Genomic DNA, 15,075 nt, shown 5'->3' with positions numbered 1-15,075 from the left:
AAGACTTTATACATCATCAGAGAATACTTTCTGTTGAAGTGTAAAAATAAAAAAAAAAAAAATCTTTCAGGAAGTGACATGTTGAAAAATAATTTCTGTTCACAGATGGGAGATGAAGAATAATACTGGAGCAGATATTTGTGACCAATACTATAATGAGAGTCCATTCACTGGGTGTTCATTCATTATCCCATCTTGATCCTCATTAAAATATCGAGACACCCATGGGAAGAGTGCTCATGTCCTATTTCCACAAATGATTGTGACACAGTTTTCAAACCAAAGAATGATTGGCTGATCTAGGCATCTCTGTCAAGTCTTCAAGGTCTATGGCCAATCATATTAAACGTTTCAAGGCTGACTGCTTTACATAGAAGAGACTCCTCCAGATTCTCTTTTCATGGCAGTTCTGATGTCTGCTTCACATAGATGCTGCCATAAATGATTAAACTGGTCCTGACAATGCTCATAGGTTGAGCTAACATGCAGGTTGCAAGCTTGAAAGCTGAAATTTAATAATATGCTTGGTTCAAAGGGAAATTTGCAGAACACTACTAAGGCCAAACACTAAATTATGTTACAAAGCCATAGACATGTAATCTTAAGGGGTACACTTGCTTCATAAAGACAGCCCCCTAAGAGAAAACTGATTGCATTGTTCAGGAGTGCCAGATCAACATTTTAGGGCACTGGGTATGTAAATGTGGGATTACATCGCTAAAAGCCAACTAAAATGACGGACACTTAAAGAGTGGTTACCAGGCAACAAACGTACATAAACCAGATTCAAATTGCAATAACAGAGAGTGAACTATCCAACTCTGATTTTCATCATACATATTTCTGGGTGCATACTGTCATGATGAATTTCTGGGTGCATGCTGTCGTGATAGCTGTTCTGCCAAGCACATAGTTTGCAGAGTGCTGACTCGACGTTTGTATAAAATTCTGACCATGTTAATACTGGTTATAAAAGTGACTGTATTTTTTTGAGGTTTTGTAGTTGATGGACAGCAAAACATACAGAAAGACAGACATACACACATTGGATAATCTAGATGAGAGATGAACACTCGTCATCACAGATGTTTGCTGCGGATCCGTAGCCTACCTCTCCCTTTGCTGATTGTGTTGTGGGCAAAGGGAGTGGTAGGGCTACAGATCTGCAGCAACACAGATGTATGACACAATGGGAGCTAAAATGAAAATATTGTATTTGGTAGATATTACAATATTATGAAAACATATTTTTGAATAAAAAAAACGTCGCATAAAAAAAAGTTAGTGACACACACTAAAGCTGAACAACAGAAAAGATGGTTCACTAGGTTTGGTTATTTGCCAACTACTTTCATTACCCCAAAATGAACAGTTCTCCGTAAAACCAAACTACAGTATTACCAAACTACAGTATTACAGCTGTACTCTTGTTATTGAGGAATAAATTTACCTCACATTTCCAAGATTTGACCATCGTGTGTTTGTAATATCATGTAAGTTGTACATTGCACAGCAAGTTTTGGAAGTTCCAAATATTACAAATATAGACAAGGTTCTGAATGTAAAGTAAACTTTAAAAACCTCTAAATGTGTCTACATGAAAACCATCAAACTGATCAAGGTAAGGTAGTAATCTATATTGCACAGAAACCTGTCGGAGTTCTGAAAATTCCATTAATCATATAGACAAGGTTGCTGAATTTAATATATCAAAAAGATTACAAGCTGCATTGGGATACACAGAGTGTGTGTTTTTTACACCTGACAGGCAAAACATTCAGCCTCTATCAGTCTACTGTCCCTCTATGAAAAAATTTAGAGTATGGACTTTGTACCAAATATACAATAATAACATTAAATACATTAAAACTACAATATTTCAAGCACAGCATTGAAAATTTACAATTCAGAGAAAAAGAGAAAAGAATTGTAAAAATCATCAGATTTTATCCCCTACTGATTATAATAGGGATGTTATGATACATTTACACCTATAACATGTGGTTTCATTGTACAGGAGACTTTAGTATCAAGAGATACAGAGTCCAATGACAGTAGCGCAATGTCCAATAACTTGGGATGTTATTTGACCTTTGACTTCACAACTGCTGTATGTAAACACTGGGAAAACCTTTATACACAATCAGAATATTAAAAAAAAAAAAAATCTCACAAGATTAAGTCACAGAATGTACAAAGACCAGTCAATAAAACTGAATTTGTGTGGAATAATTCCACTGAACTACAATTTCTTCACTGTGTGAGTTGGATTTTTTATTTTACATGCTAAACTGATTTCCCCAGTGTGCAATCACATGACCCATGAATATTTTATTCTACATGCTCAACTGATTTGCCGGACATTCCCCAGCATGTGATTCTGAAAACACTCTACTTTCAACATTGCATTTGAAATTCAACTTTTAAATGTGTATACCGACAAGTTCACTCACAATTTACAAGGATTTATGTCCTTGTACATCGTATGCATTCTCTTTGACACCGTAAGTCTAGCACAATAATATACACAACAATGTATTTGAACTTAAAGCCACGTATGTTGTGAGTCACCTTATCATCCAAGGCACAGATGTGATATTATCATACATATTTCCAAATAATCATGAAATATGATAGAGAAGACAATGAATGTAATGCCGTATATGGTACTGTTCTAAATGAATATTGAATACTAGAAAATATTCATTTACCTAGAGTCCTATTATTATGATATAGCCCATAATGAATGGGTACATCGGTAAATACCAGCAACCCTCATATCTTTTTTTCAAAATTTACTCAATATTTAGTTCATATTTGCAGTATCTGTTCAGTGTATTGATAATAGATTTTGGAATTTGTACCGCAGAACAGGCTGCATTATTAAATGCACTGCATTACACAGTTGGTACACTTTGTAGAGAAGAATTTCTGAAATGTTGGAAATTTCATTTACAATAACACTACCTGTACAAAACTTTTGCTAAGCTGAATTGTTGATTCTGTGATGTTGCTAGACATGGAAAACTTTGTGGAAAAAGAGGGTCACATTTGACAATATTGCAAGTATATCCTTTTATACCTTTCTATGCACAAAACACTGATAAGACTGTCTTGTCACAGTCAGTTTTTGCAAAAGTTCCTTTCTATACAAGGTACACATAACAACTACATCACCTAATGCTAGCACACAATAATTCAGGCAGTACGCGCCTCCAAAGCAGAATACATAATCTTGTTCTCAAGCTTTCCTGAATGAAACTTTCAATCATGCTGTTTCCAAATCAAGAATAAAAATCAGAGGTCACCTGCAAATTTTGGCAACAGAGAAAAAAATAACATTCACCGATATTTTAAATTCAAAATGGCCACTATTCCAATGTTAATTCTATCAAGACTAAATAAAATTTCCAATTTTTTGAAAAACTAAGACAGTGAAAATGTCTTTCACTCCAAGTGCTTATTGAAAAATGAACTCCCAAAAGTGGTAGACCAGAAAAAAAATATGTGTCCAAATATTTGTCTTCAAGGTGCATTCTAACCTTCAAAAGAAATACAATGACTCTCTGTATGTACATGCCTAGAAAATGAAAGATTTAAACTGCATACCTGTGCTGTTAATAATTTTCTAAGGACCTATTGCATGTTTAAATTAAGAGAAAAAATAGTCGTAAAAATACACAATGCTTGCACCACATCAAATTCAAAACCATTCAAAAGATGAACACCATTGCCAAGACAAAATTGATGTATGGAAATTCAAGTATTAGTAAAAATAACTTTAACCACCAAATAAGTAACAGTTCCCTAACATGAAAGAGTTTATCACTTCAATTTGTACCCATAGCCAATAATCCTTACAATCCTTGTAAGCTTTTTATTAGAATTACAATATGGCTGATATTTTTCCTTGCTGTGATGCACTTTGAGAGCTGTTGTACTGATCTTAGAACCGAGACAGATTCTGTTGTTTACCTCTTTCATGTCTTCGTCTCTGTTCATCAATCTGTGAGTGCAAAGTCCTGGCCAGGAATATTCCAATGATCTGTATGAAAGAATGCACAAGACAAATTTACCTCATGTTAGATTAATTCCCTCCACCCTCGATTGCAAAAGCTTTGGTCTCACTAATTGTTTCAATGGCATGGGTATCCTGGATTTATGTTGGCTTTCCAATAACTGAAAGATCTGTTCGAGCGCGCTTTCTACAGGGGGAGGGAGGTAGACAGCGCCCTCGAGCAATGGATCTTTCAGTCTCTCTTTCCAAGTGAACAGCTCGAAAATGTTGTATGTTATCAATTTGTCACATTGGCCTGTAAAAAATATCTAATCAAACTTGACCCCAAAAGAAAAATTAATTTTGCTTTCAGTGAAATCATATTGAATAACAACACAGATGATAGCATGTTATCAGATATTCTTCTTCTTACATATATACTATACAACACAGACCTAATATATTTTTACCAAAAAAATCACAAAAGACACACAAATGTGGACAAATGATTTTTTCACATTATCCCAGAATACCTTTTGCAAATTCATTCTTTGCAAACTATAAAATCACCATCACCGCATATAACAACCCACAATACATATAATTATTTGGACGGTGCCAACAGATTTAACGGTCTCTGCAACACTCAGGAAAGATCACTTTTTCAACAGCATTGAATGGTAAATGACTACTTATATATCTCACCTGCACAATTGCAAAACCAATTGCAAGTCCACCAATCAAATACACATTATTATTCACAAGTTGGACCAGTACCGCAACACATCCACTTATGTAAATTATATCACTCACTTCTGTTGTCTGCGGGAAAATTTATGAAGAATTTACATAATTGACTTTTACAGAAAGCCTTCCTTCTCTGAAGTCATGGAAAAGTGTTATGTGAAGTCCAGGCTGTATATACACTGTACTTGGAAATCATGAGACAAGCTTTATGGTATTGTGCATACAAGAGCATGCCTTTGGCATGTAAGTGTGTTATGAATAAAAACAAAAGAATATGAATAAACTAATATGATGGCGCAAGTGTCAGCAGCATCTTCACTCAAAAACTGCATTACTTGTAAAGCATCTAAGGCAGCTTATAAAAGTTTGTGTGTGTAATGCGGAGTTATTTATCCAGATACACATATGTAAATGATAGAGAAATACTTGATTGCTAATATAGGAGGTAGTAAAACAGAAAACACAACACAGGAGTAGACATGGTTGGTGTCAATAGTAGATAGCCATAGTTAGATTAAGCAAAGATAGCCCAGCAATATGGGAAAATTTCACTGGAATATGTACAAATCTTTTGGTCTTTTTTGTTGTAAACATGACTTAATTGTTTTGTGTCCAGGAAAGGTGGGATACTTTTCCACTATATTTGATAATGAAAACTTAACTAAGGAAAAACATTGAGATTTCATAATTAGAGATTAACCTATTAATTATATATTTGTAAAAACTATAAGTGGACCCAATCAGTTGTCATTCTACTGTCATGAAGTATCAAAATGTTCAGCTGAAAAAAGGCTGTTTCAGGAACCTTTTATGCATTCGCTTGAATTGTCTGGAAGCGAGTACCTTTCAGTATACCGTACAGTATTGGATCACTACAAGTCTTGATAACAGACTTTATGCAAAAAAAACATGGCATGACAAATATACATTTTTTTGGAAAATCTTGTAAATGTATCAGTATATGTATGACAGTCAGTACTTACAGGTTTATTTGTTGTATCATAGCCACACTGTGTGTTGATGATGTTGTTTCCATTGTCCTCTGGCCGACAGCAAGAATACGGTACGCCGCAGCGTTCTCTGCTTGGGTTGCTGTCTGAACAGTTGAAGTACATGTTGTTGCTCCAGTCTTGATAACCACCTTTACCACCGCAGCATTTAAGCTGAAGATGAAACAATTACACCATTCATAGATATTTATTCAAAAATACTCTTTATACTGAAATAGTACTTCATCTATTTCTCATATTACCTGTCTTCCTGCCCTACTTGTTTGTCTCTGTATGGTCAAATGAGTTAAAATCAGTTAAATATTCCATGTCCCATATAATGTAATTTGACATTCTTTACCATCGGAAGAACACTAACACACACACGTGTGTGGTTTTCACATACATGACAAACATGGATAATATGATTTCAAGGTAACAAAGTTGGTATGATTTTGATGGTTTATCATATACCCATGCCCATATCACCTCATCCTAGTGACATTTACATTAAAATATCAGCCATGATATTTCATGGTAAACGTTGAGATATGCATACTAAACGTCATCAGTTTTGGAGTGTTCCTGAACTACATTTGCAATTTCATGGTAAACAACGTAAACAAACAAAATGGCTGCCGCTTTCCGCCTGCGTAGTGATGTTGCCGACGTGAAATTTGAAGGGCTTCGAGGAACAAGCATATTCGGGTTGCTAAATACAGAAATAACATGTTGAGTACATCTTGTAATGTTTTCCCATGGGTTTTCTGCTTAAGTTCTTGTATTTTTTAGATAAGCTCTGGCAAACATTTTGCCGTTCGAACGACACGCTCTACCTCGGAACAGGTAGTGAGCGCATGGCATGACAGCTAATGTCACACACGCGACACCTGTTGACATGGCAACCCTCAGTGTAAACAAACAAAATGGCGGCCCCTCTCTGTGCCGTACAATGATCAAGCACGATCGATATATGATATATATATATCATGACGGGACGCTCGCATCTAAAAAACAGTACACTTTTTTGGGCTCTTTCGGCACTGATAATATGCAATCTGAAGTAGTTATATCAGATATAATCAGACATTACATAACGCTTAGTCAGCAACTTCAGATACCAATAGCTTGGCCGGTACTACTTTATGCCAAGGTATTGTACAGTGAAGCGGCACAAACTCAGTCTCGTGTAAACCTTGACAACAGTATATCATTTCAGGACATCGGAATTTGTTCCTACTTTTATTAATTTGAACTAACATATGGCTTGTAGTATATTTATAGGTCCTAATCTGTGAAAATTAGGGTACAATGTTTAAAGAAGTTCAAGGCGAACGATTATCTGTATGAGTGAAGTGTGTAAGGCAGAGATGTCTTCCCTGTACACCCACTTAATCGCTATCTCTAATCACATATTGCAAACAGCTTACGAGATGGCAAATAACTTTAATTAGGAGCTCCATACCCCTTCAAACCCCTATTTCAAGGGGTGAATGTGCATTGAATATGCACTGTTTTTTAGATGGAAACGTCCCCTAATGTAATCATATCAATTGAAAGCGTTCTGTCTGTTTGTTGTCATGAGGACACAATCAATGACAGTTGGATAAATCCTGGATGACTTTGCAAAATAACCAGGCTGAGGAGGATAATTGTCACAAAAATTAAGACTTATAGCCATCAAGTAGACATTTCAATATTTTAGAACAGAAGCTTAATTCAACTTACTTCCACTTGGACAAAATCAATGAAATTTCTCAAGTCTGGGTCACTCCTGTATCTGACAATTGCTCTTTGTACCACAATGTCCACTTGATTGTACGTCTAGAGAATAAAATAATGAAACAAGATAAAGTGTAAAATTATCAACAGATGATGCAAATTTTCAGGTCAGAATAAAATACATGTATCGTTAGAAAAAGAACTGACAGTACAAAACACAACAAGGTTTAAATATTGTTAAAACTGTGTAACATAAGATTAGGTATGTACCTAGTTGTTCAACAAAATGATATTGTTAAGATGCTGTTCTTTCAGAAATCTTGTGATGCAATAGATGAATAAACAAACAAAAAAACAAATAAACACATAGAAAAATGAATTACCTCTTCAGCAAACACAATGGCTACAATTCCTGCTACCAGCTCTAAAAGCAATATCAACGCCAGGAAGAGATAAAACTGTAGAGAAAGAAATAGAAAATTATCAAGATTTAGGGTTGATAGCTTGTTTTCATAAATATGGTTTTGTGGTAAACTTTTCATGTGTTGCAAATTTGTATTCCAGGAAAAAACACATTTTAGAACATGAGATATTCAGGAATTTTAGATGATCATAAATTTATCTCCATAAGATATTTGTGATTGTTACATTTTCTGGTCCCCTCCCTCCGTCCCCCTCTGTGTCTATGTTTCTGTCTGTCTGTTTGTCTGTCTCCTCCCTTTTTCTGTCTCTGTCTATCTGTCTGTCTGTCTGTCTGTCTCTCTTTCTCTCTCTCTCTCTCTCTGTCTCTCTCTCAGTCGAGCACACTTATTCAATGAATAAAATGATCATAACTATGAATAACAAAAATTCAGGAATCCAAGAGTCTTCATTTATACTCACAAACATGAGAAAAAACGTGTTTTCTCTGATGGCACCGACACATCCAGCAAAACCTATAATGAAGATCACGGCACCAACAACAATGAGCACGATGGCTGGGTCAGTCAACAGATCTAAGTAGTCCATTACATTGCCGACGCCTTTCTCTACTGTAGCCCATATTCCCAGACCTAGCATTAAAAATCCAACCACCTGGAGAAAAGAAAGTGCAAACAAACACATGGTGACATCACTCGAGCTCATGGCAATGTTTCTGTGCATGGTACTTCATTCAGTATGATCATGAACCTACCAGCAGTGGTAAAGGGTGTGTCACTGAAAACAACGCAGTTTATACCCTGCTAGTTATTTACATGACATCAAACAAACACACACAGACAATGTGGCAGACTAGTCAGTGTATCTGGGAAACACTCCATACTACAGCTACTGGTATTGACATTTATAATGATTTAGAAGAGCACAGGAGAGTATGGTGGCAATTAAATGTTGTCGCTTAAATCTCCTAGAGGTTGCTCAGCAAACCATTCCAAATATTTTACCCCTGTAGTTTCTAAATACAAGACTCATCACAAGCCTCATATATAAAACAACCAGCCCCTCAATGCCTGATGCTTCATTACTACCTATACCATACATGTAGTCATTCCGATAACTGTTATTTGTTAAACTTTTTGCGTAAAAACCTTGACTACCTTGAATAACAGAAATTTCTAGCTTCATAATGAATCACTGTATACCTTGTGTGCTGGGAAATTATGCATACTGAGTGAAGATCTTTTGAAAGATTTCCAGATTATTGCAGGTAAACTTCCCTTTGCACATGATTACAACTAGGGACTCCATAGCTGAGTGAAGTGCACATATAGAAAATGAATAATGGCATTTAAAATTTCTGATTTTATTTGATGGGACGGCTATTTTGAACTTACTGACCTTTTGATAGGAAGAGTAGCATCTGGATACTGAAAGTACACTGGCACATTTGATAGGAAATTATGATATTGGTTTCATGAAAATTGACAGCTATTACGGTATTGTCTCCTTCCTTGGTTCCATGAATCATCATTGAAATGGAACAAATGCTTTGAATTGAATCAATGACTGATTGCAGTAATTGCAAATGTATGTTTCATGCAGAGAATGAATTGAACTCATTTTTATATTATCAAATGTGAGAACATCTACTAATTTTTTCCCTTCTTGAAAAGACTCGAATAAAAACATAATACATAAAAAATTTTTAGGATCATCATAATTAAAGCCTGTGAAGCAAATTTCATTACTTGCATTGTGCTCAAATCCCACCTAATCTGTAGAGCAAATGAATTTTGTTCATAATAATCAACACATCAAACTGAGACTTTGACGGTTCCAGTTTTATCAAAAGAACAATGTATCAAGTCGTGTGTAAGCCATGGGCCAATGTTGCCTGCGAGATACATGTATTGAAAAGCGCATTACGGTAAAATCCATCTCCAGGGCAGCATTATGTTGGCTTGGTAACTTTTATGTCAAAGAGTCACTAGAACTGCAAAAATGTTCATTTCATTATGTGAGCTTTGACAACGATTGCACAGATGCTGAAGAAGAGTGTTTGCACCAACCTTTATAGCAAGTATGCAGCAATGCATACTTCAGAAATGTGCCGAGTGTCTTGTGAAAATATTCAAAGGTAGTCAACCTATATGAGTCTAATATATTATAGAATGTTGTATTTTCACAACATTGAATTACACAGGCATTACCCTTTTGTATGAATCTTTTCAACAGGTTACTTTCTAAGGTAGTATGCGCCTCAAAAGTGAAAGCCTTAAACTTTTGCTCAAACTTTCCTCAAGGAATCTTTGAAACATTCTCTTTCAAAATCAAGAATAAAGATTGGGGGTCACCGTACAAATTTTGGTACTAGAGACACAAATAACCCAAGATTAATCAATATTTAAAATTACAAATGGCTACCATTCCTGTGTTAACTATATGGAGAAAAATACAATTTTCGAATATTGAAAAACTAAGCTGGTGTTAAGTTTTCTTACACCAAGAGCTTTAAATGAACCCCCCCCCCCAAGTGGTAGACCAGAAAAAGAATTGTAAAAGTTTGAGAATCTGAATATCTGTCCCCGAGGCATGTTCTCACCTTAATATAAACATTGGTCTTGCGGTAAATTCATGGCTTGCATGAAATCTGTTAAAAAATCCTTTGGTCGCGTCTTTGGAGAGGATGATCGCTTTTCATAGGCTGGTTGAATTTATAGCTTTTGAAGTCTGAACGTTAGTGAATGGCACTCTTGCACAATGAGTTAGGGAATACTAGTACATAAAGAGTTTGAACGCTAGTGAGTGCATGCTGTGGCAAAGAGATGTGCTACTCTTGGATTCCTGTAGATCATTCGGTGACATAGGAAACTTTCCTATAATTCAAATCGGAAATGGTTACATCAGCTTCTGAGGGTTCTGGTTAGTCTCACTCTTCAATTTCTCCTTCTCTCCTCATGATTGCAATGTCATACAATGACCTTTTACATCATAATTGATTCACTGCAATTTATAATTTCTAACTGTGATCTCAGGTGATCTCGGTAGGAATTCGGTAATTACACTGGCAAATATTTGTGATTGGAATCCAAAAAAGATCAACAAAGATGTTTGCAAATGCTTTATTTGCACAATATCATTGACATTGATGAGTGAAATGATAACTTTAAATAACCCTTTCCAGAACTAGTGGAAAAACACTTGCAGGAACGTAAGTAATCTACAAACAGGTTAATTTTAAAATTTGGTACCCCATATAGATGCTGAATCTTTTCCCAGCAACTCAAGATTGTTCAAAACACAATAAAAACCAACATGCAGAGAATGAACATTGTGACTGTTGACAAGTGATTTCATGCCTGATAGGATAACCATTGGTGCAGTATACCATGCTCACCAACCATACACTCCTGTGCTATTCCCTCAGCAAATTACAACTTAATAACTTCCACAAATTTACAAACAAGAATTAGCTGTACTTGTAGTACGAGGAACATACACGTATAAATGCAAGATTAAATATGTGTGCTTGTTGCCCTTACTCTGTTGGGGTAGAGTTACCATGGTGATTGTGAATCTCTTCCGGATATCACACTTGACAACAAGGGCCAATTTACAATATGTCAATTTGTATTGAGTAAACTTCACTTCTGCAGAATTGTTTTGCATGCATAATGTTATGTTTTCAAGCCGTTTCACCACTACAGTTTCGCCAAAACTGATTGTTATCGATTGTGCACTTAATTACAGGCAATCGGGGTGAACTGGTTAAAAAAATGTAAAGATGAGGCAGTAATATTTTGGCCTATTCAGAGGTTGCCATGGTAAGTCTGAAGTGTAATCTGGCAGCAAAGTCCACACTGGGGTCAAAGGGCAATATACACATACATCATTGACAGGAATATTTCAATGTAATACCACTTGTCTTTAGCCTGTTATCACATTTGATTACTACAAGTTTTTAGTATCAAAGTTTAGAGACATAATGACAATTTCTTGACTATATGATGGTGATGTAAATCATGGTCCATCACGGATGTATCAATCAATCCTAATTATACTCAACTCACACTAGAAGAGAGTGTGTTATGGTACATTCCAAAAAATTGGAAAAAGTACAAAACTGAACACTTTCAAAAGGACAACAAAGTATCCAAGTTGCATGATAAACAACTGTTTAACAGTGAGAGGCTACTGGACACATTTATTACACATAAACAGGAGCCACCTAAGAAGTATCAGGCCCCTACATTTATAAAAATGTTCCACTCTCTTCTTATCTAAGGATGGAATGTTTTGAAAAAAAGGCACACAAAGGAAGTATTCGTGTGTTAGTCCGTACTCCGAAACAACAGCTAAGCCCTATCCTGAATTCTGGATTGTTGAAATTCCAGGCTGTTTCTATATTGCGGAGTAAATTTGAAACCTCAAAATGGTCCCGAATAAACATTGTCACAGAACGTCTCTCACTTCGGGGCAGTTCCCTAACCCCATCACAAACCCGTGGTCGATTGCGTGCAACTCTTTGCCCTGTGAGTGTGAAGCCATGACAGACCTACACACTGCAAGGTACAGGCTGTACACATTTTACATTAATAGAATTTTCGGTATCATATATCGTCACCATGCAACTATATCAGGAGAACCCTGAATGTAATATTCTCGTGGCTCTAAATATGTGATCAGGGATTCATAGACACTTGCAGCTGTACATGGAAAGTTAAAGTATGGAGGTAGAACGCGAATAATATCTCACACAAGCAGTAAAACTGTACATAGCAGTCCGAAGCCAATCGTCACACATCACAATCTGAGAGAATAAACACTGTATATGTTGACTTACCCAAAATATAAAATTAAAAGCGAATAGTAGGTACTTAATGACCGGATTTACTGCGCTTTCATCCGACATGGCTTTCTTGTTATCTTCTGAAGTACTGCTACTGCGAAACTGGTATCAAGTTATTGAACGGTTGTCGAAGTGAAACACGGATACGTTGAACAACAACGCCCTACAGTCAGAAGGACTTCCTGCTCCGAGGACGTTCACTTGCACTTTCAACCTTTCAACTTCCCACGTATGCGCATACTCAGACTCCCTCACGAGTATACTGTGTAACTTCTTTTGTTTTTCACGCATACCTGAGTCCTGTCTGGAAAATATTCCATATATCGAACTTTTTACATCGCAGAACCAGGTTGCTCGAAGTTTAGATCCATGTGATATCAACTGAGAATATAGCATTTTAAATGAAATAATATTTAGACAATTATATTCAATTTTTTTAGAAGCAAGAGAGCGAGAATCTGTTTTTCAACTGTGTGTGGTTAACTGCTGAAACACTTCTCAGTCCAACTTGTACATGATTCCAAAGGTCACTTTGAACAAGTGCAGAAATCAGGCAAAACAAGACAAAAATGAATAACGTCAAATTCAGAAGCGAAGATGAATAAAAAGAGACAAATAACTCAACGAAACAAAACCATGGAGGTATATCTTGTGGTACGAGTTACATATACACATTTTACAAAAAAATTTTGGATGAGAAACAAGAGCATCGATGCACTATTTCTGTTAGTTTACTTGACCTTGAAAAGCTAGAGCATTAGATTTTGGAGCAAACTTATGAAACAATTTCATCCATGCTACCCTTGCTACAAATATTCGTACGGCTGGAAACTGCAAATAGTGTTGAACTCTGGGCAAAAAAACTGCTAGAGAAAAAGCACAATGGGCAAAAAAAAAGAAAAGCGAAAGAAAAACCACAATAGAAAAGTGTCAATGATCTTGGGTTCCAATTTTGATCTTAATAGCAATATGACATATCACTATACATATATAAGTCTCATGATGGTTATTATTTTTAACACAGCCTGGTAACTAGGTAATATCAAAAATTTTCCATTCAAAATTGATAGATACATCTTTATTAGGAATATGTTGTTTACTTCTTATCAAAAATTTGTTTTAATCCAACAAAAATATGAATAACCAGGTCTCTATATTGGCAAAACAGGAGTGGCACTTGACATTGGACTATTCATTGGGGAATGCACTATAACAAACTATGCACTTCACTGAAAAACTAGAACAATGGGTCTTTTAGATGAAGATTGCCAATACAGGTAGTTGTCATGCAAGATCTGGGTTCAATACATGACATAGAACATGAAATACTGTACTGGTATGGCCGTGCTACTGGATATATTGGACTATTTTACTTCTAGCTGGTATGAAGGCGATCATGATTATTACATGTAAAGCATGCAGTTCTATTGTTTGTTCACCAATATTCTACATTTCAGGATCAGATATTTAATTTCAGTCTAACCTGTATTACTTGATTGAGAAGGCATATATTTTCTTTCACTATCAGAATGTGCCACAAGCGCACAAAACAACTTGCTTTTTATAAATGATGACATTAGCCTTTTACAAACACAGAAAATGCTGGGAAACAATTGAACGCAATGAGGTAATAGGAAGTTGTACTATAAATTCAACGCCAGCGTAGGGATGTGTTTGTAACAAATATAAAGGAAATAAAGGCAACTTCACACATCCGATCTACTGTTGTTAGTGCTACGATATAGTGAATGAGTGGATCATCGTAGTTATTTTGTGTGGAATACATGGCGAGAACTTTGAAATCCCTTCCTGGTAGCTTGTGTACATAAAGAAACACTATTTTAAGTAGCAGCATCTGCTTTGAGAACACACATACCCATCTACTGACACACGAACAAGACACCCAATACTTTCACACATGACACAATTGAAGATGTAAAAAATGCAAAATAAACATTTTACATTGAATTTTTGTCAATAATTTACTGTAAAAAAATTCATCAACGCCACTTTAACATCTCAGTGATTGAGTACAACAATGTATAACAATGATATTCTATACGAACACTACTATTTTGTACAAAAGTCAAAGTCTTTGGTTGTTGATAGAAAAATAGAAAAATAATAGAAAGTACATACAAGTAAAAATCTTCACTATACAAGACTCGACAACTTGTACACCTCTTCCATCACATTTGTAAACCTATTCCTCACATTTCACAATGTACTAGTGCACCAGAATAAATATCTAAATTGTACAAATTCTTCAAAAATCTATCACAACAAAGTCCAGGCCCGTATTTTTTTAACAAATACGACATTTTACAAACCCATATGCAAAAAGCATTGTC

The 15,075-nt window shown here is 35.6% G+C and overlaps 1 protein-coding gene across 1 annotated transcript; it reads right to left on the bottom strand.

Moving 5' to 3' along the window:
• Window positions 1-252: 252 nt before the first annotated feature.
• Window positions 253-12,938, bottom strand: LOC139119896 (tetraspanin-33-like). Its single transcript, XM_070683845.1, has 7 exons — window positions 12,719-12,938; window positions 8,338-8,529; window positions 7,839-7,913; window positions 7,462-7,557; window positions 5,728-5,907; window positions 4,703-4,819; window positions 253-4,045 (listed from the first exon to the last, which is right to left on the bottom strand). Exons 1-7 carry the CDS (start codon window positions 12,785-12,787, stop codon window positions 3,947-3,949), a joined length of 828 nt encoding a protein of 275 aa, XP_070539946.1. The 5' UTR covers window positions 12,788-12,938; the 3' UTR covers window positions 253-3,946.
• Between the last annotated feature and the right edge of the window lie 2,137 nt (window positions 12,939-15,075).

This window comes from Ptychodera flava, chromosome 20, assembly GCF_041260155.1.
Source record: "Ptychodera flava strain L36383 chromosome 20, AS_Pfla_20210202, whole genome shotgun sequence".
NCBI lineage: Eukaryota > Metazoa > Hemichordata > Enteropneusta > Ptychoderidae > Ptychodera > Ptychodera flava.
The sequence above is the reverse complement of the archived record's forward strand: the minus strand, read 5'-3'. Positions and strand labels throughout refer to the sequence as shown.